Below are 22929 nucleotides of genomic sequence, written 5' to 3'. Positions count from 1 at the left end.
TAAGTTAATTTCCTAGTTCCTCTTTGCCTTCATAATTGTTTGTTTTTCTCAATTTTTCCCTTACTCTCTTTACATTCTCTCTCATCCTATATTCCACTAATGTCTATGTACTCAATGTACGCCTTCTTCCTAACTCATCCAAAAACAAAGAACAAAGAAAAGTCCATCACAGAAACAGGCCCTTCGGCCCTCCAAGCCCGAGCCCATCATGGCATCCTAACTAAACTTTAAAAAAAACCTTCTGCCCTTACTCGGTCCGCATCTCTCTATTCCCTCCCTATTCATGAACCCATCCAGATGCCTCTTAAATGTTGCCAATGTGCCTGCTTCCACCACCCCCTCTGGCAGCGTGTTCCAGGCACCCACCTCTCTCTGCATGAAAAACATCCCCCGCACATCTCCCTTAAACTTACCCCTCTCACCTTGAACCTGTGCCCCCTTGTAATTGACACTTCCACCCTAGGAAAAAGCCTCTGACCATCCACCCTGTCCATGCCTCACATAATTTTGTAGACATCAGGGCTCACCTCAGCCTCCAGTGAAAACAATCCTGGTTTATTCAATCTCTCCTCATAGCCACTGCCCTCGAGACCAGGCAACGTCCTGGTGAACCTTCTTTGCACTCTCTCCAAAGCTTCCACTTTCTTCTGGTAGTGTGGTCCCTAATTCTGTACACCTCAATCAGATTCTACCCCCCCCAGCCTTCTCTGCTCTGAGGAGACCAACCCCAGCCTAACCAGCCTCTCTTCATAGCTGAAACGCTCCAGCCCAGGCAACATCCTGGTGAATCTCCTCTGCACCCTCTCCAGTGCAATCACATCCTTCCTATAGTGAGGTGGCCAGAACTGCACACAGAACTCTACGGTGGCACAGTGGTTAGCACTGCTGCCCCACAGCGTCGGGTTCAATTCCCGGCTTGGGTCACTGTCTGTGTGGAGTTTGCACGTTCTCACCGTGTCTGCGTGGGTTTCCTCCGGGTGCTCCGGTTTCCTCCCACAGTCTGAAAGACGTGCTGGTTAGGGTGCATTGGCCATGTTAAATTCTCCCTCAGTGTACCCGAACAGGCGCCGGAGTGTGGGTGACCAGGGGACTTTCACAGTAATTTCATTGCAGTGTTAATATAAGGCTACTTGTGATTAATAAGCTTTAGCTGCTGCCTAACAAGTGTCTCAGCTAATAAAGGCAAGTATTCCATTTGTCTTCATGTCCACCTTATCTATCTGTCCTGCTGCCTTCAGGGATCTATGGGGCTTGGACTTGAAGGCCCTTCTGGGCCTTGATACTTCCGAGCATCCTATCGTTCATTGTGTCTTCCCTTGCCTTGTTAGTCCTCCCAACATGCATCACCTCAGACTTTTCAGGGTTAAATTCCGTTTAGCATCCCTACAGTACAGAAGGAGGCCATTCGGCCCATCAAGTCTGTTCTGACCACAATCCCACCCAGGCCCTATTCCTGTCACCCTCATTTACCCTGCAAATCCCCCTGACACTAAGGGACAATTTTAGCACGGCCAATCAACCCAACCCGCGCATCTTTGGACTGTGGGAGGAAACCGGAGCACCCGGAGGAAACCCATGCAGACACAGGGAGAATGTGCAAACTCCACACAGACAGTGACCGAGGCCGGAATTGAACCCAGATCCCTGGCGCTGTGAGGCAGCAGTGTGAACCACTGTGCCACCGTGTCACCCTAAAGGTTGACGGAGGGAGAATTCGGTTCCCAGGAGTTCTACCAGATTTCTGTATAAAGAAACCACGACAGGACAACCACTGTTCTGCTCATCTGACCAGCCCGTCTAAATCGCCCTGTAATCTAAGGCTTACCTCCCCGTTATTTACCGCCTGGCCAATGTTTGTGTCATCAGCAACATCACAAATACATCAAAGATGTGATGAAGGGTCACCCTGACTCGGAACATTAACTGTTTCTCTCTCCACAGATGCTGTCAGACCTGCTGAGATTTTCCAGGATTTTCTGATTTTGTTAAAGACTCCCTGGTGTTGCTGTCACTCACCTAACTTTAAGGCCACTATTTTAGGCTTGTATTCCCTGGAAGACTATCAATTCTAATTCCATTTTTCAGCCCTCGTTCCGGAGCCTTGTACGCCATGCCAGCATCCCCCACGGACTCAAGGTTAAGAACCGACACTCTGCATTGTGGGACACCGTGCCGAGGTTGGGAAGTGTTGGAGGCGATGGTTAAGAGAACCCAAAAGTGGGCGTTCCGTGGATTGTACAGGGAGGGAGGAGGGAGCCGTTCTGACTTCAATTCCCAGGAAGATGTGAGTTTGAGTAGGTGAAGGTGTGATGTGTCTTAATGTCAAAACAGCGTGGAGGCAGGGAGGAGGAGGCTGAAAGATATAACAAAAATATTAGCACGGCTAGAACGACAGAGTTGAGTCGCGCAGAAGCAGGCTATTCAGCCCATCAAGCTGATACCAGCTCTTTACCAGAGCCATTCAGTTCCTGAGTCCTAATGAGTGTTTTATACAGCTCCATCATAACTTCCCTGCTCCTATACTGGAAGCTTCGGCTAATAAAGGTAAGTATCCCACATGCCCTTTTAACCACCTTGTCTACCCGTCCTGCTGCCTGCAGGGATCTGTGGGACATGCACCCCAAGGTCCCGCTGATCCTAGTGTCCTACCGTTCATTGTATATTCCCTTGCCTTGTTAGTCCATCTGTCACTGTCCTGACCATCTGACCAGCCCGTCTATATCATCCTGTAATCTAAAGCTTTCCTCCTCGCTATTTGCCACACCTCCAGTAGTGCAATGGTTACATCACAGGCCTGGTTAATCCAGATGCCTTGGTTAAATGTCCTGCGGCGGGGGGAGTGTGTATGGATTCGAACTCCCCCCGGGGAGCAACTGGTGGGATTTCAATCTACGTAATAAATCTGCTCCGCCCAAGACCGCAAGAAACTACAAAAGGTTGTGAACGTAGCCCAATCCACCACACAAACCAGCCTCCCATCCATTGACACTGTCTACACTTCCCGCTGCCTCGGAAAAGCTGCCAGCATAATTAAGGCCCCACGCACCCCGGACATTCTCTCTTCCATAAGACCATAAGGCATATGAGCAGAATTAGGCCACTCGGCCCATCGAATCTGCTCCGCCATTCAATCATGGCTGATATTTTTCTCATCTCCATTCTCCTGCCTTTTCCCCATAACCCCTGATCCCCTTATTAATCAAGAACCTATCTATCTCTGTCTTAAAGACACTCAATGACCCGGCCTCCACAGCCTTCTGCGGCAAAGAGTTCCACAGATTCACCACTCTCTGGCTGAAGAAATTCCTCCTCATCTCTGTTTTAAAGGATCGTCCCTTTAGCCTGAGGTTGTGCCCTCTGGTTCTAGTTTTTCCTACCAGTGGAAACATCTGCTTCACGTCTACTCTATCCAGGCCTCATAGTATCCTGTAAGTTTCAATAAGATCCCCCCTCATCCTTCTAAACTCCAACAAGTACAGACCCAGAGTCCTCAACCGTTCCTCATACGACAAGCTCTTCATTCCAGGGATCATTCTTGTGAACCTCCTCTGGACCCTTTCCAAGGCCAGCACATCCTTCCTTAAATACGGGGCCCAAAACTGCTCACAATACTCCAAATGGGGTCTGACCAGGGCCTTATACAGCCTCAGAAGTACATCCCTGCTCTTGTATTCTAGCTCTCTAGACATGAATGCTAACATTGCATTTGCCTTCTTAACTGCTGACTGAACCTGCACGTTAACCTTAAGAGAATCTTGAACAAGGACTCCCAAGTCCCCTTGTGTTTCTGATTTCCTAAGCATTTTCCCATTTAGAAAATAGTCTATGCCTCCATTCCTCCTTCCAAAGTGCATAACCTCACACTTTTCCACATTGTATTCCATCTGCCACTTCTTTGCCCACTCTCCTACCTGTCCAAGTCCTTCTGCAGCCCCCCTGCTTCCTCAATATTACCTGTCCCTCTACATGTCTTTGTATCATCTGCAAACTTAGCAACAGTGCCTTCAGTTTCTTCCTCCAAATCGCTAATGTATATTGTGAAAAGTTGTGGTCCCAGCACTGACCCCTGAGGCAGACCGCTAGTCACCGGCTGCCATCCTGAGAAAGACCCCTTTATCCCCACTCTCTGCTACTGCCAGTCAACCAATCCTCTCTCCATGCCAGGATCTTACCCTTAACAGTTTGGGCTCTTAACTTATTTAACAGTCTCCTATGCGGCACCTTGTTAAAGGCCTTCTGGAAATCTAAATAAATCACGTCCATTGGCTCTCCTTTATCTAACTTCCTTGTTACCTCTTCAAAGAACTCTAACAGATTTGTCAGACATGACCTCCCCTTGACGAAGCCATGCTGACTCAATCCTACTTTATCATGCACTTCCAAGTACTCTGCGATCTCATCTTTAATAATGGACTCTAAAATCTTGCCAATAACTGAAATCAGGCTAACCGGCCTATAATTTCCCGTCTGCTGCCTCCCTCCCTTCTTAAACAGCAGAGTTACATCAGCTACTTTCCAGTCCTCTGGTTCCCTCCCAGCCTCCAATGATTCCTGAAAGATCACCACCAATGCCTCCACAATTTCCTCAGCTATCTCTTTTAGAACCCTGGGGTGTAGTCCACCTGGTCCAGGTGATTTATCCACCTTCAGACCTTTCAGTTTCCTCAGAACCTTCTCCTTAGTGATGGTCACTACACTCGCCTGCATCCCCTGATTCTCCTGGAGCTCTGGCATCCCACTGGTGTCTTCCACCGTGAAGACTGATGTAAAGTAACTATTCAGTTCCTCTGCCATTGCTCCCACCTTCTTCCGCCGGGAAAAAGATACAAAAGTCTGAGGTCACGTACCAACCGACTCAAGAACAGCTTCTTCCCTGCTGCCATCAGATTTTTGAATGGACCTACCAATATTAAGTTGATCTTTCTCTACACCCTAGCTATGACAAACACTACATTCTGCACTCTCCTTTCCTTCTCTATGAACGGTATGCTTTGTCTGTATGGCGCGCAAGAGACAACACTTTTCACTGTATGTTAATACATGCGACAATAATAAATCAAATCAAATCTGGAATTGAAACAGTAATCATGAAACTAACCCAGCCCCTATCCCCATAACCCCAGCATTTACCTGCTAATCCCCCTGACACTAAGGGGCAATTTAGCATAGCCATGTACATCTTTGGAGTGTGGGAGGAAACCGGAGCACCCGGAGGAAACCCACGCAGACACAGGGAGAACGTGCAAACTCCGCATAGACAGTGACCCAAGCCAGGAATTGAACCCAGGTCTCTGGAGCTGTGAGGCAGCAGTGCTAACCACTGTGCCATCTGTCCTTCATTTCCAGGCTTTTTAAAAAAAATTAAACCCAAATAGTGGGATTTGAACCTGTTTTGAAGTTACTAACCCAGTAACATGCCCACCATCCTATTATCCTTTCCTTGCACAGCCCATACACACCCCCGCATTTTCATAGTCATAGAGAGTTATGGAGATATATAGCACAGAAACAGGCCCTTCAGCCCAACTCATCCATGCCGACCAGGTTTCCGAAACTGAACTTGTCCCATTTGCCTGCGTTTGGCCCATATCCCTCTAAACATTTCCAATCCATTTACCTGTCCAAATGTTTTTTAAATGTTTAATTGTACCCACCTCTACAGCCTCATTCCATACACGCACAACCCTCTGGGTGAAAAAGTTGCCCCTCAGATCCCTTTTAAATCTTTCCCCTCTCACCTGAAACCTAGGCCCTCGAGTTTTGGACTTCCCTACCCCGGGAGAAAAATCCATTTCTTATATAAATTGCCCATATGACGTCGGAATCTCTTATTTCATTCTGGCAATCCAGATTCCAGGCATTTAAAGCTTTGTATGTCAATTGTGTGCATCTAACTCTTCCTTTTCCCCATTAACAAATCAATAAAGTGTTATTAAAAACACAATGCTGTCTCTGCTATTGCAGCCAGAAACTCTTTGCAGAGTGAGATGTCCGCTGTGGGAGGAATATAATTACCGGACAATAAGAACTAGGCTCTCTTGTTCCTTATCTCTGCCCTCCCTCAACCCATGGGCTCATGGCGAGGTCTTTAACCCATGTCTATTACTGGCTCGGCCAAGACCTGCTGTGCTAACCGATTCATCATGAGACAAGGCAGGGTGAATTCAGAATGTTCCCGATTTTTATTTTATTTATTAGTGTCACAATTCGGCTTACATTAACACTGTAATGAAGTTACTGTGAAAATCCCCTAGTCACCACACTCCGGCGCCTGTTCAGGTACACTGAGGGAGAATTTAGCATGGCCCAATGCACCCTAACCAGCGCGTCTTTCAGACTGTGGGAGGAAACTGGAGCACCCGGAGGAAACCCACGCAGAGACGGGGAGAACGTGCAGACTCCGCACAGACAATGACCCCAGGCGGGAATCAAACCTTCGTCCCTGGCGCTACGAGACAGCAGTGCTAACCACTGCGCCACTGTGATGGCGGGGTGAGCCCAGAACCAGGGCTCATAGTTTGAGGATAAGGATGAACCTTTTAGAACTGAGGTGAGGAGAAATTTCTTCACCCAGAGGGTGGTGAACGTGTGGAATTCACTCCCACAGAAAGTAGTTGAGGCCAAAGCATTGTGTGATTTCAAGAAGGAATTAGATATAGCTCTTTGGACTAAAGGGATCAAGGGATACGAGGGGGAAGGCCGGATCATGGTATTGAGTTGAATGATCAGCCATGATCATAATGAATGGTGGGGCAGGCCCAAAGGGCAGAATGGCCTCCTCCTAGAACATAAGAACATAAGAAATAGGAGCAGGAGTAGGCCATCTCGCCCCTCGAGCCTGCCCCGCCATTTAATAAGATCATGGCTGATCTGAAGTGGATCAGTTCCACTTACCCGCCTGATCCCTATAACCCCTAATTCCCTTACCGATCAGGAATCCATCTATCCGTGATTTAAACATATTCAACGAGGTAGCCTCCACCACTTCAGTGGGCAGAGAATTCCAGAGATTCACCACCCTCTGAGAGAAGAAGTTCCTCCTCAACTCTGTCCTAAACTGACCCCCCTTTATTTTGAGGCTGTGCCCTCTAGTTCTAGCTTCCTTTCTAAGTGGAAAGAATCTCTCCACCTCTACCCTATCCAGCCCCTTCATTATCTTATAGGTCTCTATAAGATCCCCCCTCAGACTTCTAAATTCCAACGAGTACAAACCCAATCTGCTCAGTCTCTCCCCATAATCAACACCCCTCATCTCTGGTATCAACCTGGTGAACCTTCTCTGCACTCCCTCCAAGGCCAATATATCCTTCCGCAAATAAGGGGACCAATAATTAATTAATAAAGGATAATATCAGGAGGGTAGTGAGAGACGACATACGCTCTAAGGAGCAAAACGTGGAATCGTTGTGGGTGGAGATAAGGAATAGTAGGGGGAGAAAGACACTGGTAGGCGTGGTCTATAGGCCCCCAAATAATAACTTAGAGGTGGGGAGGGCTATAAACAAGCAAATAATGGATGCGTGCAAAAGTGGAACGGCAATAATCATGGGGGACTTCAACCTGCATATTGATTGGTCAACTCAAATTGGACGTGGAGGGCTTGAGGAAGAGTTCTTGGAATGCTGTCGGGATTGTTTCATTGAATAGTATGTTACAGAACCTACAAGAGAGCGAGCTATCTTGGATCTGGTTCTGTGCAATGAGACAGGTAGGATTAAGGATCTTCTTGTGAAGGATCCTCTTGGGATGAGTGATCATAATATGGTGGAATTTCTGATACAGATGGAGGGTGAGAAAGTAGGGTCCCAAACCAGTGTCCTTGGATTGAACAGAGGGGAGTACGATAGGATGAGGGTGGAATTGGCGAATGTAGACTGGGCGAGCAGACTGGTAGGTAGGACAGCTGAGGAACAGTGGAGGATTTTTAAGGAGATTTTTTTAAGTACTCAGCAAAAATATATTCCGGTGATAAAGAAGGACTGTAAGAAAAAGGATAACCGGACGTGGATAACGAAGGAAATAAAGGAGAGTATTAAAATAAAATCAGATGCGTACAGAGTGGCCAAAAATAGTGGAGAATTAGTGGATTGGGAAAGCTTTAAAGAGAAACAAAGAACGACTAAGAAAGCGATTAAGAAAGGAAAGATAGATTATGAAACTAAACTAGCTCAAAATATAAAAAATGATAGTAAAAGTTTTTACAAGTATATAAAAAGGAATAGAGTGGCTAGAGTGAATGTTGGACCCTTGGAAGATGAGAGGGGGGATTTAATAGTGGAAAATGAGGAAATGGCTGAGACTTTAAATAAGTTCTTTGTGTCGGTCTTCACGGTGGAAGACACAAATAGTTTGCCAAATATTAGAGATCGAGAGTTGGTGGGAGGGGAGGTCCTTAATACAATTACTGTTACTAAAGAGGTAGTGCTTGGTAGACTAATAGGACTGAAGGTAGACAAGTCCCCGGGCCCGGATGGAATGCATCCCAGGGTACTGAAAGAAATGGCTGAGGTAATAGCAGATGCGTTAGTAGTAATTTATCAAAATTCGCTGGACTCTGGGGTAGTGCCGGCTGACTGGAAAACAGCTACTGTTACGCCGCTGTTTAAAAAAGGAAGTGGACAAAAGGCGGGTAACTACAGGCCGGTTAGCTTAACGTCCGTAGTTGGGAAGATGCTAGAGTCCATTATTAAAGAGGAAATAACAGAGCACCTGAATAAGAATGGTTCGATCAAGCAGACGCAGCATGGATTCATGAAGGGAAAGTCGTGTTTGACGAATCTACTGGACTTTTATGAAGATGTCACTAGTGCGGTTGACAGAGGGGAACCGGTGGATGTGGTGTTTTTAGATTTCCAGAAGGCGTTCGATAAGGTGCCTCACAAAAGGTTGCTGCAGAATATTGGGGTACACGGAGTTAGGGCTAAGGTGTTAGCGTGGATTGGGGATTGGCTATCTAACAGGAAGCAGAAAGTTGGGATAAATGGGTGCTTTTCTGGTTGGCAGTTGGTGACCAGTGGCGTGCCGCAGGGATTGGTGCTGGGGCCTCAATTGTTTACCATTTACATAGATGATCTGGAGGAGGGGACTGAATGTAGGGTATTCAAGTTTGCTGATGACACGAAGGTGAGTGGGAAAGCGAATTGCGTGGAGGACGCGGAAAGTCTGCAGAGAGATTTGGATAGGCTGAGCGAGTGGGCGAGGATCTGGCAGATGGAATATAACGTTGGCAAATGTGAGGTTATCCACTTTGGAAGAAATAATAGTAAATTGGAATATTATTTAAATGGAGAAAAATTACATCGTGCGACTGTGCAGAGAGACCTGGGGGTCCTTGTGCACGAATCGCAAAAACTCAGTCTGCAGGTGCAGCAGGTGATCAAGAAGGCGAATGGAATGTTGGCCTTTATCGCGAGGGGGATAGAATATAAAAGCAGGGAGGTCTTGCTGCAACTGTACAAGGTACTGGTGAGGCCGCAACTGGAGTACTGTGTGCAGTTTTGGTCCCCTTATTTGCGAAAGGATATATTGGCCTTGGAGGGAGTGCAGAGAAGTTTTCACCAGGTTGATACCGGAGATGAGGGGTGTGGCTTATGAGGAGAGATTAAACAGATTGGGTCTGTACTCGTTGGAGTTCAGAAGTATGAGGGGTGATCTTATAGAGACATATAAGATAATGAAGGGGCTGGATAGGGTAGAGGTGGAGAGATTCTTTCCACTTAGAAGGGAAACCAGAACTAGAGGGCACAGCCTCAAAATAAGGGGGGGCCGGTTCAGAACAGAGTTGAAGGGGAACTTCTTCTCTCAGAGGGTAGTGAATCTCTGGAATTCTCTGCCCATTGAAGTGGTGGAGGCTTCCTCGTTGAATATGTTTAAATCACGGGTAGATAGTTTTCTGATCGATAAGGGAATTAGGGGTTATGGGGAGCAGGCGGGTAAGTGGAACTGATTCGCTTCAGATCAGCCATGATCTTGTTGAATGGCGGGGCAGGCTCGAAGGGCCAGATGGCCTACTCCTGCTCCTATTTCTTATGTTCTTATGTTCTGAATACTGCACACAGTATTCCAGCTGCGGCCCCACCGATGCCCTGTACAGATGCAGCAAGACATCTCTGCTTTTATATTCTATCCCTCTTGCGATATAGGCCAACATCCCATTTGCCTTCTTGATCACCTGTTGCACCTGCAGACTGGGTTTTTGTGTCTCATGCACAAGGACCCCCAGCTCCCTCTGCACAGCAGCATGTTGTAATTTCTTTCCATTTAGATATTAACCCAATTTGCTATCCAATTTGCTATCCAATCCTGCTTCTATTTTCTATGTTCCTATGTTAAAGCAAAAGCCCTGCCTTTGGACAAAGTCTCTCAGAAATGTAGCCACGCGCTGCTGAAATGTAGGAAGCCATTTGGTGCACAGCAAGATCCCACGAACCGCTTTAATCAGCAGGTAATCCGCAGGTTGTTTTTTTTTGCGATGGAGATTGTCCAACCCCCACTACTCTTTTTTGAAGTCGTGGCGTAGGATGTTCACGAGAGATCCACGTGAGAGAGAGAAAACTGTGCGTTGGTTGGATGGACCTTAACAGTAGTGAGGAGCGAGATGAAAAGGAGATGCACCTCACAGATGGTGAGCGAGAGGTTCGGGGAGATGTACCCTACAGTAGATTGGGGGGGACGGGGTGGATTAAGGAGGGGGGAGGAATTAAAGGGGAAAAAGTGAATAAAGGGATTAGAGGAGACATACTTTACAGTAGATAAGGGAGGGAGACTGGAGGTGACAGATAAAGACCAAAGAACAAAGAAAAGTACAGCACAGGAATAGGCCCTTCGTCCCTCCAAGCCCGTGCCGATCATGATGCCCTAACTCAGTCTGAATCCCTCTATTCCCTCCCTATTCATGTACCCATCCAGATGCCTCTTAAATGTTGCTAATGTGCCTGCTTCCACCACCTCCTCTGGCGGCGCGTTCCAGACACCCATGTGTGAAAACTTCCCCCACACATCTCCCTTAAACTTTCTCCCTCTCATGTTAAACCTTTGCCCTCTTGTAATTACATTTCCACCCTGAGAAAAAGCCTCTATCCACCCTATCTCGTAATTTTGTAGGCCTCTATCAGATCTCCCTCAGCCTCCGTCTTTTCAGTGAAAACAATCCTAGTTTATTCAACCTCTCCTCATAGCCAACACCCTCAAGACTGGGCCACAACCTGGTGAACTTTCTTTGTACTATCTCCAAAGCTTCCAAGTCCTTCTGGTAGTGTGGCAACCAGAACTGCATGCGTTACTCCAAATGCGGCCTAACCAAGGGTTTTATAGGTACCTTACAGTAGATGGGGGAAAGGGTTAAAGGGACTATACCGTAAAGTTATTCTAAAAGTAATGTTACCATGCCGATGGAGGTTTAAGGTGAGGTTAAAGGGGAAACATTCCATACAGTGGACAGTGCGAGAGGTTGGAGGCACATCCTTTGTAAGCGGGAGTTAAAGGGGCTGGAAAGATACCTTGCAGTAGATAAGGGGTGGGGGAGTGCGGGGGCAGAGGTCAAAGGGGAGGGCAATAAAGCAAAGAAAATTGCACTTCTGCAGCTGTTGATTATTTTACCGGGAGCGAATCATGGTGGGGGGCGGGGGGGGGGGAGGGAGAGAGAGGGTTCCATAATTTCCCATTGCATTCGCAACGTAGGTCAGATATGCAGAGAACCTGGGTTTTTCAGGGCAGTGCGGTGGCAGAGTGATTAGCACTGCTGCCTCACAGCGCCAGGGACCCGGGTTCGATTCCTGGCTTGGGTCAGTGTGTGGAGTCTGCACATTCTCCCCATGGGTTTCCTCCGCGTGCTTCGGTTCCCCCTCTCCGTCCGAAAGACGTGCTGGTTGGGTGCATTGGCCGCGCTAAATTCTCCCTCAGTGTACCCGAACGGGCGCCGGAGTGTGGCAACTAGGGGATTTTCACAGTGACCTCATTGCAGTGTTAATGTTTGTGACACTAATAAATAAACCTTTCATGCTCATCTCAAAATGTGTGTGTGCAATTCAGCGCGTCTGTCCCTTTATGAACCTGTGTGTCTCTCTCTCACACACAGTATTTCTGTGTTTGTGTCTCCCTCTATCTGTGTGTCTCAGCATGGTCCTCCGCCCTGGAAGAATCAAATATTTATCAACACCTCTTTCCCTCATTCTGCACGAGTCACCCCAATGACGTGCGCACTCCTCAGCGTTCCCCTGCATGTCTATTCCTGTCTGCGTCCCGCCTGTAAATCTCTCTCGCTGTGTTCCTCTTTCGCGTCTCTTTCCCTGTCAGCAGCCTACGATCTCCGTACAAAACATCCCCGGGGCACTGACAAGAACAATAAGCACAGGAACAGAGGAGACGTCCTGAGGGGTGGAATCAGCAGCGGTGACGCAGGGGTGGGGGGTGGGGGGCGGGGGAATGGATAACATTGTCAAAAAGACAGGCATGAAGCTGATATTTTTAAGCTGCCACTCAGCAGGATGGCAAGGTGGCAGGGTGGTTAGCACTGCTGCCTCACAGCGCCGGGGACCCTGGGTTCGATTCCGAGCTCAGGTCACTGTCTGTGTGGAGTTTGCATATTCTACCCGTGTCTGCGTGGGTTTCCTCCCACATCCTGAAAGATGCGCTGGTTAGGTGCATTGGCCGTGCTAAATTCTCCCTCAGTGTACCCGAACAGGCGCCGGAGTGTGGCGACTAGGGGATTTTCACAGTAACTACATTGCAGTGTTAATGTAAGCCTACTTGTGACACTAATAAATAAACTTTAGGAGCAGTCACAAGAACCGCCAAATTTCAAACCATTGCCACAAGCTTACTCCAGGGGAAAAGTGGTGCTGATTGGCCGAGGTGCTGCCATGGAGAAAGCAACCACCCAGAGCTCCTGGGTCATTCGAATAGAATGATGCAAGGGCTAAATCATAAGGTATAGGAGCTGAATTAGGCCATTTGGCCCATCAAGTCTGCTCCACCATTCAATCGTGGCTTACGAGCTTCTCAACCCCTTTTCCCCATAACCTTTGATCTTACCAATCAAGAACCTTTCTATTGCTGTTTTACACATTCATTTTGCTGACATAGACCTGGTCTCCCGGTATGAACACGCGTCACCTCCTGCCAGTGTTAACAAGCCACATCGCGAGCTCGACTGATTACCCGATATCGGTGTGCTTGTAACTGTAAGCACACTCAGGATTGTTCACCAAGTGCTGCCCAATGGCAAAAACGCATCTAAGAGGAGACATTTTGCTTTGGGTCTCACAAATGTGGGCTGGCTGAGTCACGGTCTGTACTCTTGTCCGTTACAAACTGCTGGCGGGCACACGTTGCTCAGTTCAATCGTTGGGACGTATGGAGTTGGCATTGCACCATCACTGATATGGATAACAGGCCACTCCAGGGATGAGCGCGGACAAGGATTCCATTAAAGAGGAAAAAAAATTTACAGTCCAGTGGGAAAAGAGAGGAGTGGGTCTCATTGATTGGAGCAGCACAGTGGTTAGCACTGCTGTCTCACAGCGCCAGAGATGTGGGTTCGATTCCCGATTTGGGTCACTGCTCATGTGGAGCCTGCATGTTCTCCGTGTCTGCGTGGGTTTCCTCCCACAGTCCAAAGATGTGCTGGTTAGGTGGATTGCCTATGCTAAATTGCTCCTTAGTGTCAGTGGGATTAGCAGGGTAAATACATGGGGTTACGGGGACAGGATTGTGGTCAGTGCAGACTCGATGGGCTGAATGGCCTCCTTCTGCACTGTAGGATTCTATTCTATGATTGTTTTCTCAAACAGATTGGCAAAGGCCACTGTGGGTGTTGTATCATTCTACGACAACAATGATATGCATGGAACTCGGTGTATACTGCCTTCTCCTCCTTTCTGCATTTTTCTTTATTCTAAGAACAGAAAGAAGCCATTCGGGGAGCCCCGGTCGAACCTCAATGTGAAACGGACTGGACACCAAAGCGGTCTAATCCTGAACCCATCAACTGGAAGGACCTGTTGCACTGGAGCAATGGACCTTGAGTTAGGACACACCCAGAACGGGATCCAGCTGCGATAGTTTTCAGGATCGGATTGCCTGCTGAGGGGAGATGGTAGCGTAATGCTAACTTCACAGGACTAGTAACCCAGAGGCTCTGGTTCGAAATAAGAACATAAGAAATAGGAGCAGGAGTAGGCCATCTAGCCCCTCGAGCCTGCCCCGCCATTCAATAAGATCATGGCTGATCTGACGTGGATCAGTACCACTTACCCGCCTGATCCCCATAACCCTTAATTCCCTTACCGATCAGGAATCCATCCATCCGCGCTTTAAACATATTCAGCGAGGTAGCCTCCACCACCTCAGTGGGCAGAGAATTCCAGAGATTCACCACCCTCTGGGAGAAGAAGTTCCTCCTCAACTCTGTCTTAAACCGACCCCCCTTTATTTTGAGGCTGTGTCCTCTAGTTTTAACTTCCTTACTAAGTGGAAAGAATCTCTCCGCCTCCACCCTATCCAGCCCTCGCATTATCTTATAAGTCTCCATAAGATCCCCCTCATCCTTCTAAACTCCAACGAGTACAAACCCAATCTCCTCAGCCTCTCCTCATAATCCAAACCCCTCATCTCCGGTATCAACCTGGTGAACCTTCTCTGCACTCCCTCCAATGCCAATATATCCTTCCTCATATAAGGGGACCAATACTGCACACAGTATTCCAGCTGCGGCCTCACCAATGCCCTGTACAGGTGCATCAAGACATCCCTGCTTTTATATTCTATCCCCTTCGCAATATAGGCCAACATCCCATTTGCCTTCTTGATCACCTGTTGTACCTGCAGACTGGGCTTTTGCGTCTCATGCACAAGGACCCCCAGGTCCCTTTGCACGGTAGCATGTTTTAATTTGTTTCCATTGAGATAGTAATCCCATTTGTTATTATTTCCTCCAAAGTGTATAACCTCGCATTTCTCAACGTTATACTCCATTTGCCATATCCTCGCCCACTCACCCAATAGAAATGGGGTCTATTCCAACCATGGCAACTGAATTTAAATTCAATTTTGAGATAGTCTCAGTAATGGTGGTTATAAAACATCGTAAAACCCATCTGGTTCATTAATATCCCTTTAGGGAAGGAAATCTGTCGTTACCTGGTCCGGCCCAAATGTGACTCCAAACTCACAGCAGCAATGCGGTTGACTCTTAACTACTCCCTCTGAAATAGCCCTAGCAAATCACTCAGTTGAAGGGCAATTAGGGGTGGGTAACAAATGCCAGAGACGTCCACATCCTGTGAAATACTGAAAAAAACCCACACACACTGGGTGAAAAAAGGACTCATTTTAACCCAAATCGGCCTTCGGGAACCGTACCTGTTTGGGTTGACATGCTCTCCTGCTATTCTCCGATGAAGTCAATGGAAAGCAAGATTGGGTGGGGGAAACAAAGTGACCTTCCACCCAATCCTGTGGAAATCCCGCCCCACCCCCTCCCCCCCACCCCAGCCACTTGGGCTAAATTTGGGGAAGTAGGGACGATATAGGTTATGGTCCAAAAGACGTGCTGGTTAGGTGCATTGGCCGTGCTGAAGTCTTCCTCAGTGTACCGACTAGGGGATTTTCGCAGTAACTTCATTGCAGTGTTAATGTAAGATTACTTGTGACAATAATAAATAAACTCCTCGCAGAGTGGTGAATTGTGGAACTCGCTGCCCCAGAGCGCGGTGGAGTCTGAATGACTGAATGGTTTCCAGAAGCAGATATATTTCTAATTTTTAAAAAGGGATAAAGGGATATTGGGGAACAGGTGGGAAGGTGGATTTGAGACCAGAGAGAGACAGAGAGATCAACCATAATCTGACTGAGTGTCGGAGCAGGCTCGTAGAGCTCAATTTGCCAACCTCTGCTCCTAATTCCTATGTCACTAAACTTAAATAAATAAGCTTTTTTCCCCATTCTGACCCAACAAGGATTTTGGTTTCGGAGGAAGAAGCAAGAGGCAGCGAGAGCGAGGTGGGGGGAGAATTGAAAGGAGATTTTGTTTCTTTTATTGAAGAGTTTGCTTGTCCGTGACTGAAAAACATCACTGAAGATAAATGAATCGATACCAAAGGCAAACAAACCCTCCCAATTTTATTCTGAAGTCTGCATTATCACACGCATACACACACACACACCCACACACACAATGTTGTGTACAGATATAAAAACAAGTTTGTTATAAATATGACTGAGATACGCAGGCACTGACGCAGTCATTTGACCTGCCTCACAGAGGGTCAGGTCCATCGTACGGGCAGTGCCAGGCGGCTGTGGGAGCCATGGTCCCTGCCATTGAAAGCAGGCAGCGGGAGAAAGCAGGCAGGACTGAAACTTTCAAACTCTAAAGATAAAAACTCTTCTCTGTTAGAGGTTTGTTCCCTTGAGAGGACCAACTCCCTGACTGGGGTAGGGTGGGCGGGGGTGGGGGTGGTGAGGAGAGGCATGGGTTGGGATGCAGGTTTTGGGATGCCAGGCCTTGGGACTCCCTCCTCGCCAATGTGGCCACTCTTGCCTTGCAACTGAGTGAATGATGGCTGGAGGCGAACGGGGGGGGGGGCGGGTGATCACAACACACAGCAGAGCCCAATCCCACGTCTGCCCAGCCTGGCGCACCGTGAGAAGGGTCGCCAGTCGGAGATGTGAATGCTGGCTGATTCATCCGGGCGAAGATACGGAGCTGGGGAAAGCCTGGCTGATTTATCCCCGTCTCCTGAATCCAGGTGCTCTGCAGCACTTCACCCCAAATCCTGCAGCACTGGTCTAGCTGAGAACAGCAAATCATTCAGGCCAGGGAGCTGTGTTTACGGCACTATTTGTGGGAGCATTCCAGTTATCCCAGTCATCAGAGATATAGTGTCTGACCCACTGTCCCACCCAGTCCCAGAGGGGGAAAGGACAGTGTCTGACCCACTGTCCCACCCAGTCCCAGAGGGGGAAAGGACAGTGTCTGACCCACTGTCCCACCCAATCCCTCTCCAGCTGTTGCAACACAAATAGCGACTGCCAACCCAGGTATCCAGTCTGAAGACTTTGAGTGTAAGATGATGCGGGAGCCTCACAGGTATCTGCAGAGGTAGGAACTAGTTAAACGGAACACTATACGGAGTCCAGGTTCATTCAGCAAGGTAACGATTACACCGTGACTGTGGATGGTTCTGGTTAATACAGGCAGATAAGGATTACTCATAAACTTTACAGAGTACATTCTTAATCAGCAGGGCAAGGATGATTCACTGTGTAATTATATGGAGTTCGCGTTTTCTCAGCCTGGCGAGGATTACTCACGAACTGTACAAAGTTCATGTTTATTCAGCAGGGTAAGGATTACTCAATATGAACTGTACAGAGTCCCTGTTTATTCAGCAGGGTAATGATTTACTATAACTGTACAGAGTCCATATTTATTCAGCAGGATAAAGATTACTCACTATAACAGCATTGAATCCTTGTTTATTCAGCAGGGTAAGGATGATTTACTATAACTGTACCAGATCCCCATTTATTCAGCAGGGTAAGGATTACTCACTGTGTATAGGATCCCTGTTTATTCAGCAGGGTAAGGATTACTCACTGTGTATAGGTTTCCCATTTATTCAGCAGGATAAGGATTACTTACTATAAGTGTACCGGATCCCTGTTTATTCAGCAGGATAATGATTACTCATATAGGATTCCTGTTAATTCAGCAGGGTAAGGATTACTCACTGTGTAACTGCACAGAACCCCTGCTTACTCAAACTGGGACAGGAGGGCGGGAAATGCACTCAATGGATTCTCCATTTCTACAACCCCGAGCTCTGCATTGATTTGTACACCAGCACCACCCCTCCCCCCCCGCACCCCTCACCATTGGTACGATCCCTTAACACTGGAATCCATCTTTGGCAAGCAGTATTCTGGTTTTGGGCCATAGCTCTGGTACAAGGCCAAGCAGCTCTGGGGGGGAACAACTTGAAGGGGTTTGGGCGGTGGTGTTTCTCTCTCTGTCCGAGCTGTTATGTACAAGTGTACTTATTGATGGGTGGGTGCAGTAGTAGTCACCCAGGCTCCCTCCCCCCTTTGGTTAACCACTCACAGCCCTACAAGCTGACACTGCGATGATGCTTGAAGAAGAAGGAGGAGGGCCTCCTTATCCTGTCCGCGTCCCGGCTCAGGTCGTCGCTGTCCAGGCTCAGGGCGTCCGACAGCTCCTCCAGGTGCTCGACCGAGTCGAACTTCTGCAGGTCCGAGGCGATGGTCTGGAAGCTGAGCACTGACATGGTGTCGGAGGGCGGGCCCTCTGCCCCCAGCGGGGTGAGGGCCGAAGCCTTGTCCACCGCGGCCAAGCCCCGCTCCTCCTCCAGGTAGGCCGGGTGGGCCTCCGCCCCCACCGGAGAGGCCCGGCGGCAGCCCAGGCGCTGCAGCCGGCGGGCGTGGATCTGCTCGCTGATCTGCTCCAGGTTCCTCAGAGCGACCGAGTACTTGGTCTTGGACTGCGACACCTGTTTCTCCAGAGCCGTCACCTTGGCCTTGTGTTCCTGTGGGCAGGATGGGAAAAGGGTGGCGACATTAGATCACACCAACGTCTAAAAGGGTAACAGAAAGGCAGAGCACTGTTTAAATGGTGATAGATTGGGCAATGCCAACGTACAAAGTGACCTGGGTGTCCTTGTACACCAGTCACTGAAAGCCAGCATGAGGTGCAGCAGGCAGCGAGCAAGGCAAACGGATTACCATGCCAAACTGTCCCTAAATCTCCTTGTCTGAATCTTCAACTTGCATCTTTATTTTCTTTGGCCTTCATTGCAAGAGGATTTGAGTAGAGGAAGAAGGATATCGTACTGCAGCTGTACAGGGCCTTGGTGAGACCACACCTGGAGCATTGTATGTAGTTTTGGTCTCCTTATCTAAGAAAGAGGGGGTGCAGAGGAGATTCACTAGGTTGATTCTGGAGTTGAGAGAGTTGGCTTATGAGGAGAGACTGAGTAGACTGGGACTATACTCATTGGAATTCAGAAGGATGAGGGGAGATCTTATAGAAACAGATAAGATTATAAAGGGAATAGATAATGTAGAAGTAGGGAAGTTGTTTCCAGTGGTGGGTGAAACTAGAACTAGGGGGAATAGCCTCAAAATAAGAGGGAGCAGATTTAGGACTGAGTTGAGGAGGAACTTCTTCACACAAAGAGTTGTGAATCTGTGGAATTCCCTGCCCAGTGAAGCAGTTGAGGCTACCTCATTGAATGTTTTTAAGGCAAGGATAGATAGATTTTTGAACAGTAAAGGAATTAAGGGTTATGGTGAGTGGGCGGGTAAGTGGAGCTGAGTCCACGAAAAGATCAGCCATGAACTTATTGAATGGCGGAGCAGGCTCTAGGGGCCAGATGGCCCACTCCTGCTCCTAGTTCTCATGAATACAGTAAAGGCTCACCAGACTGATTCCTGGGGTGTCAGGATTGTCATAAAGGAGAGATTGGGTCAACTGGGCCTGTATTCACTGGAGTTTAAAAAATGAGGGGATCTCACTAAAACATAAAATTCTGATAGGGCTGGACAGACTGGATGCAGAGATGTTGTTTCCTGTGGAATTCTCTACCACAGAAAGCCATGGAGGTTAAGTCATTGAATATACTTAAAAAGGAAATAGATAGATTGCTAGACTAGTGTTAATGGGTAAAGGGAGAGAGCGAGAGTATAGCATCAAGATAGAGGATTGGCCATGATCATATAGAGTGGCCCATTCGTGCACCTATTGTCCATGTTTCCATCTTTCCAACACCCCCTCACCCAGTCAGTGTACAATCCAACACCCAGTCTGTGTACAATCCAACACCCAGTCAGTGTACAATCCAACACCCAGTCAGTGTACAATCCAACACCCAGTCAGTGTACAATCCAACACCCAGTCAGTGTACAATCCAACACCCAGTCAGTGTACAATCCAACACCCAGTCAGTGTACAATCCAACACCCAGTCAGTGTACAATCCAACACCCAGTCTGTGTACAATCCAACACCCAGTCAGTGTACAATCCAACACCCAGTCAGTGTACAATCCAACACCCAGTCAGTGTACAATCCAACACCCAGTCTGTGTACAATCCAACACCCAGTCTGTGTACAATCCAACACCCAGTCAGTGTACAATCCAACACCCAGTCAGTGTACAATCCAACACCCAGTCAGTGTACAATCCAACACCCAGTCAGTGTACAATCCAACACCCAGTCAGTGTACAATCCAACACCCAGTCTGTGTACAATCCAACACCCAGTCTGTGTACAATCCAACACCCAGTCAGTGTACAATCCAACACCCAGTCAGTGTACAATCCAACACCCAGTCAGTGTACAATCCAACACCCAGTCAGTGTACAATCCAACACCCAGTCAGTGTACAATCCAACACCCAGTCTGTGTACAATCCAACACCCAGTCTGTGTACAATCCAACACCCAGTCAGTGTACAATCCAACACCCAGTCAGTGTACAATCCAACACCCAGTCAGTGTACAATCCAACACCCAGTCAGTGTACAATCCAACACCCAGTCAGTGTACAATCCAACACCCAGTCAGTGTACAATCCAACACCCAGTCTGTGTACAATCCAACACCCAGTCAGTGTACAATCCAACACCCAGTCTGTGTACAATCCAACACCCAGTCAGTGTACAATCCAACACCCAGTCAGTGTACAATCCAACACCCAGTCAGTGTACAATCCAACACCCAGTCAGTGTACAATCCAACACCCAGTCAGTGTACAATCCAACACCCAGTCAGTGTACAATCCAACACCCAGTCAGTGTACAATCCAACACCCAGTCAGTGTACAATCCAACACCCAGTCAGTGTACAATCCAACACCCAGTCAGTGTACAATCCAACACCCAGTCAGTGTACAATCCAACACCCAGTCAGTGTACAATCCAACACCCAGTCAGTGTACAATCCAACACCCAGTCTGTGTACAATCCAACACCCAGTCAGTGTACAATCCAACACCCAGTCTGTGTACAATCCAACACCCAGTCAGTGTACAATCCAACACCCAGTCAGTGTACAATCCAACACCCAGTCTGTGTACAATCCAACACCCAGTCAGTGTACAATCCAACACCCAGTCTGTGTACAATCCAACACCCAGTCTGTGTACAATCCAACACCCAGTCAGTGTACAATCCAACACCCAGTCTGTGTACAATCCAACACCCAGTCTGTGTACAATCCAACACCCAGTCAGTGTACAATCCAACACCCAGTCAGTGTACAATCCAACACCCAGTCAGTGTACAATCCAACACCCAGTCTGTGTACAATCCAACACCCAGTCAGTGTACAATCCAACACCCAGTCAGTGTACAATCCAACACCCAGTCAGTGTACAATCCAACACCCAGTCAGTGTACAATCCAACACCCAGTCAGTGTACAATCCAACACCCAGTCTGTGTACAATCCAACACCCAGTCAGTGTACAATCCAACACCCAGTCAGTGTACAATCCAACACCCAGTCAGTGTACAATCCAACACCCAGTCAGTGTACAATCCAACACCCAGTGTACAATCCAACACCCAGTCAGTGTACAATCCAACACCCAGTCAGTGTACAATCCAACACCCAGTCAGTGTACAATCCAACACCCAGTCAGTGTACAATCCAACACCCAGTCAGTGTACAATCCAACACCCCTGCACCCAGTCTGACTCGGTGTATGATCTCTGTATAATGGACAAATACCACACGGTACCTCCAGAATCTGGTTGAACTGAGCTTTGAGTTCGAAGTAGGGTTTGGATTTGATGATGACCCTCTTGAGGGACTTCTGCAGCTCCTGCACGCGGCCCTCAGCTTCCTGACACATCTGTGTGACTCGTTGATGTTCCCGCTCACTGCGTAGACGCTCCTCCTCCGCCTCGTTTACCTGGGGACGCACAGCAAAACAACAGCGGTCAGCAAAGAAACAACCGCTTAGGAAATCCCTCAGCCACAGCACTGCACCCCCAGCGCACTCTGCCCATCACACACAGCGAGACCCCCAGCGCACTCCCCGCCTCACACACAGCGAGACCCCCAGCGCACTCTCCCCATCACACACAGCGAGACCCCCAGCGCACTCTCCGCCTCACACACAGCGAGACCCCCAGCGCACTCTCCCCCTCACACAGCGAGACCCCCAGCGCACTCTCCCCGTCGCACACAGCGAGACCCCCAGCGCACTCTCCCCATCACACACAGCGAGACCCCCAGCGCACTCTCCCCATCACACACAGCGAGACCCCCAGCGCACTCTCCCCATCACACACAGCGAGACCCCCAGCGCACTCTCCCCATCACACACAGCGAGACCCCCAGCGCACTCTCCGCCTCACACAGCGAGACCCCCAGCGCACTCTCCCCATCACACACAGCGAGACCCCCAGCGCACTCTCCCCATCGCACACAGCGAGACCCCCAGCGCACTCTCCCCATCACACACAGCGAGACCCCCAGCGCACTCTCCCTATCACACACAGCGAGACCCCCAGCGCACTCTCCCCATCACACACAGCGAGACCCCCAGCGCACTCTCCCCATCACACACAGCGAGACCACCAGCGCACTCTCCACGTCACACACAGCGAGACCCCCAGCGCACTCTCCGCCTCACACACAGCGAGACCCCCAGCGCTCGCTCCCCATCACACACAGCGAGACCCCCAGCGCACTCTCCCCATCACACACAGCGAGACCCCCAGCGCACTCTCCCCATCACACACAGCGAGACCCCCAGCGCACTCTCCCCCTCACACAGTGAGACCCCCAGCGCACTCTCCCCATCACACACAGCGAGACCCCCAGCGCACTCCCCGCCTCACACACAGCGAGACCCCCAGCGCACTCTCCCCCTCACACAGCGAGACCCCCAGCGCGCACTCC

At 48.8% G+C, this 22929-nt stretch overlaps 1 protein-coding gene across 3 annotated transcripts in view; it reads right to left on the bottom strand.

Moving 5' to 3' along the window:
- Positions 1–16106: 16106 nt before the first annotated feature.
- The window catches only part of LOC144496879 (SH3 domain-binding protein 5-like), a 61043-nt gene continuing 54220 nt past the window's right edge, over positions 16107–22929 (bottom strand). For all 3 annotated transcript variants that reach the window (XM_078217465.1, XM_078217464.1, XM_078217466.1), the window contains exons 5-6: positions 21761–21934; positions 16107–18545 (exon numbers count right to left, since the gene is read on the bottom strand). In XM_078217465.1, coding sequence (XP_078073591.1) covers positions 18108–18545; positions 21761–21934 — 612 coding nt within the window. In that variant the 3' untranslated portion in view covers positions 16107–18107. The remainder of the gene's footprint in view (positions 18546–21760; positions 21935–22929) is intronic.

This window comes from Mustelus asterias, chromosome 8 (assembly GCF_964213995.1).
Source record: "Mustelus asterias chromosome 8, sMusAst1.hap1.1, whole genome shotgun sequence".
NCBI lineage: Eukaryota > Metazoa > Chordata > Chondrichthyes > Carcharhiniformes > Triakidae > Mustelus > Mustelus asterias.
The sequence above is the reverse complement of the archived record's forward strand: the minus strand, read 5'-3'. Positions and strand labels throughout refer to the sequence as shown.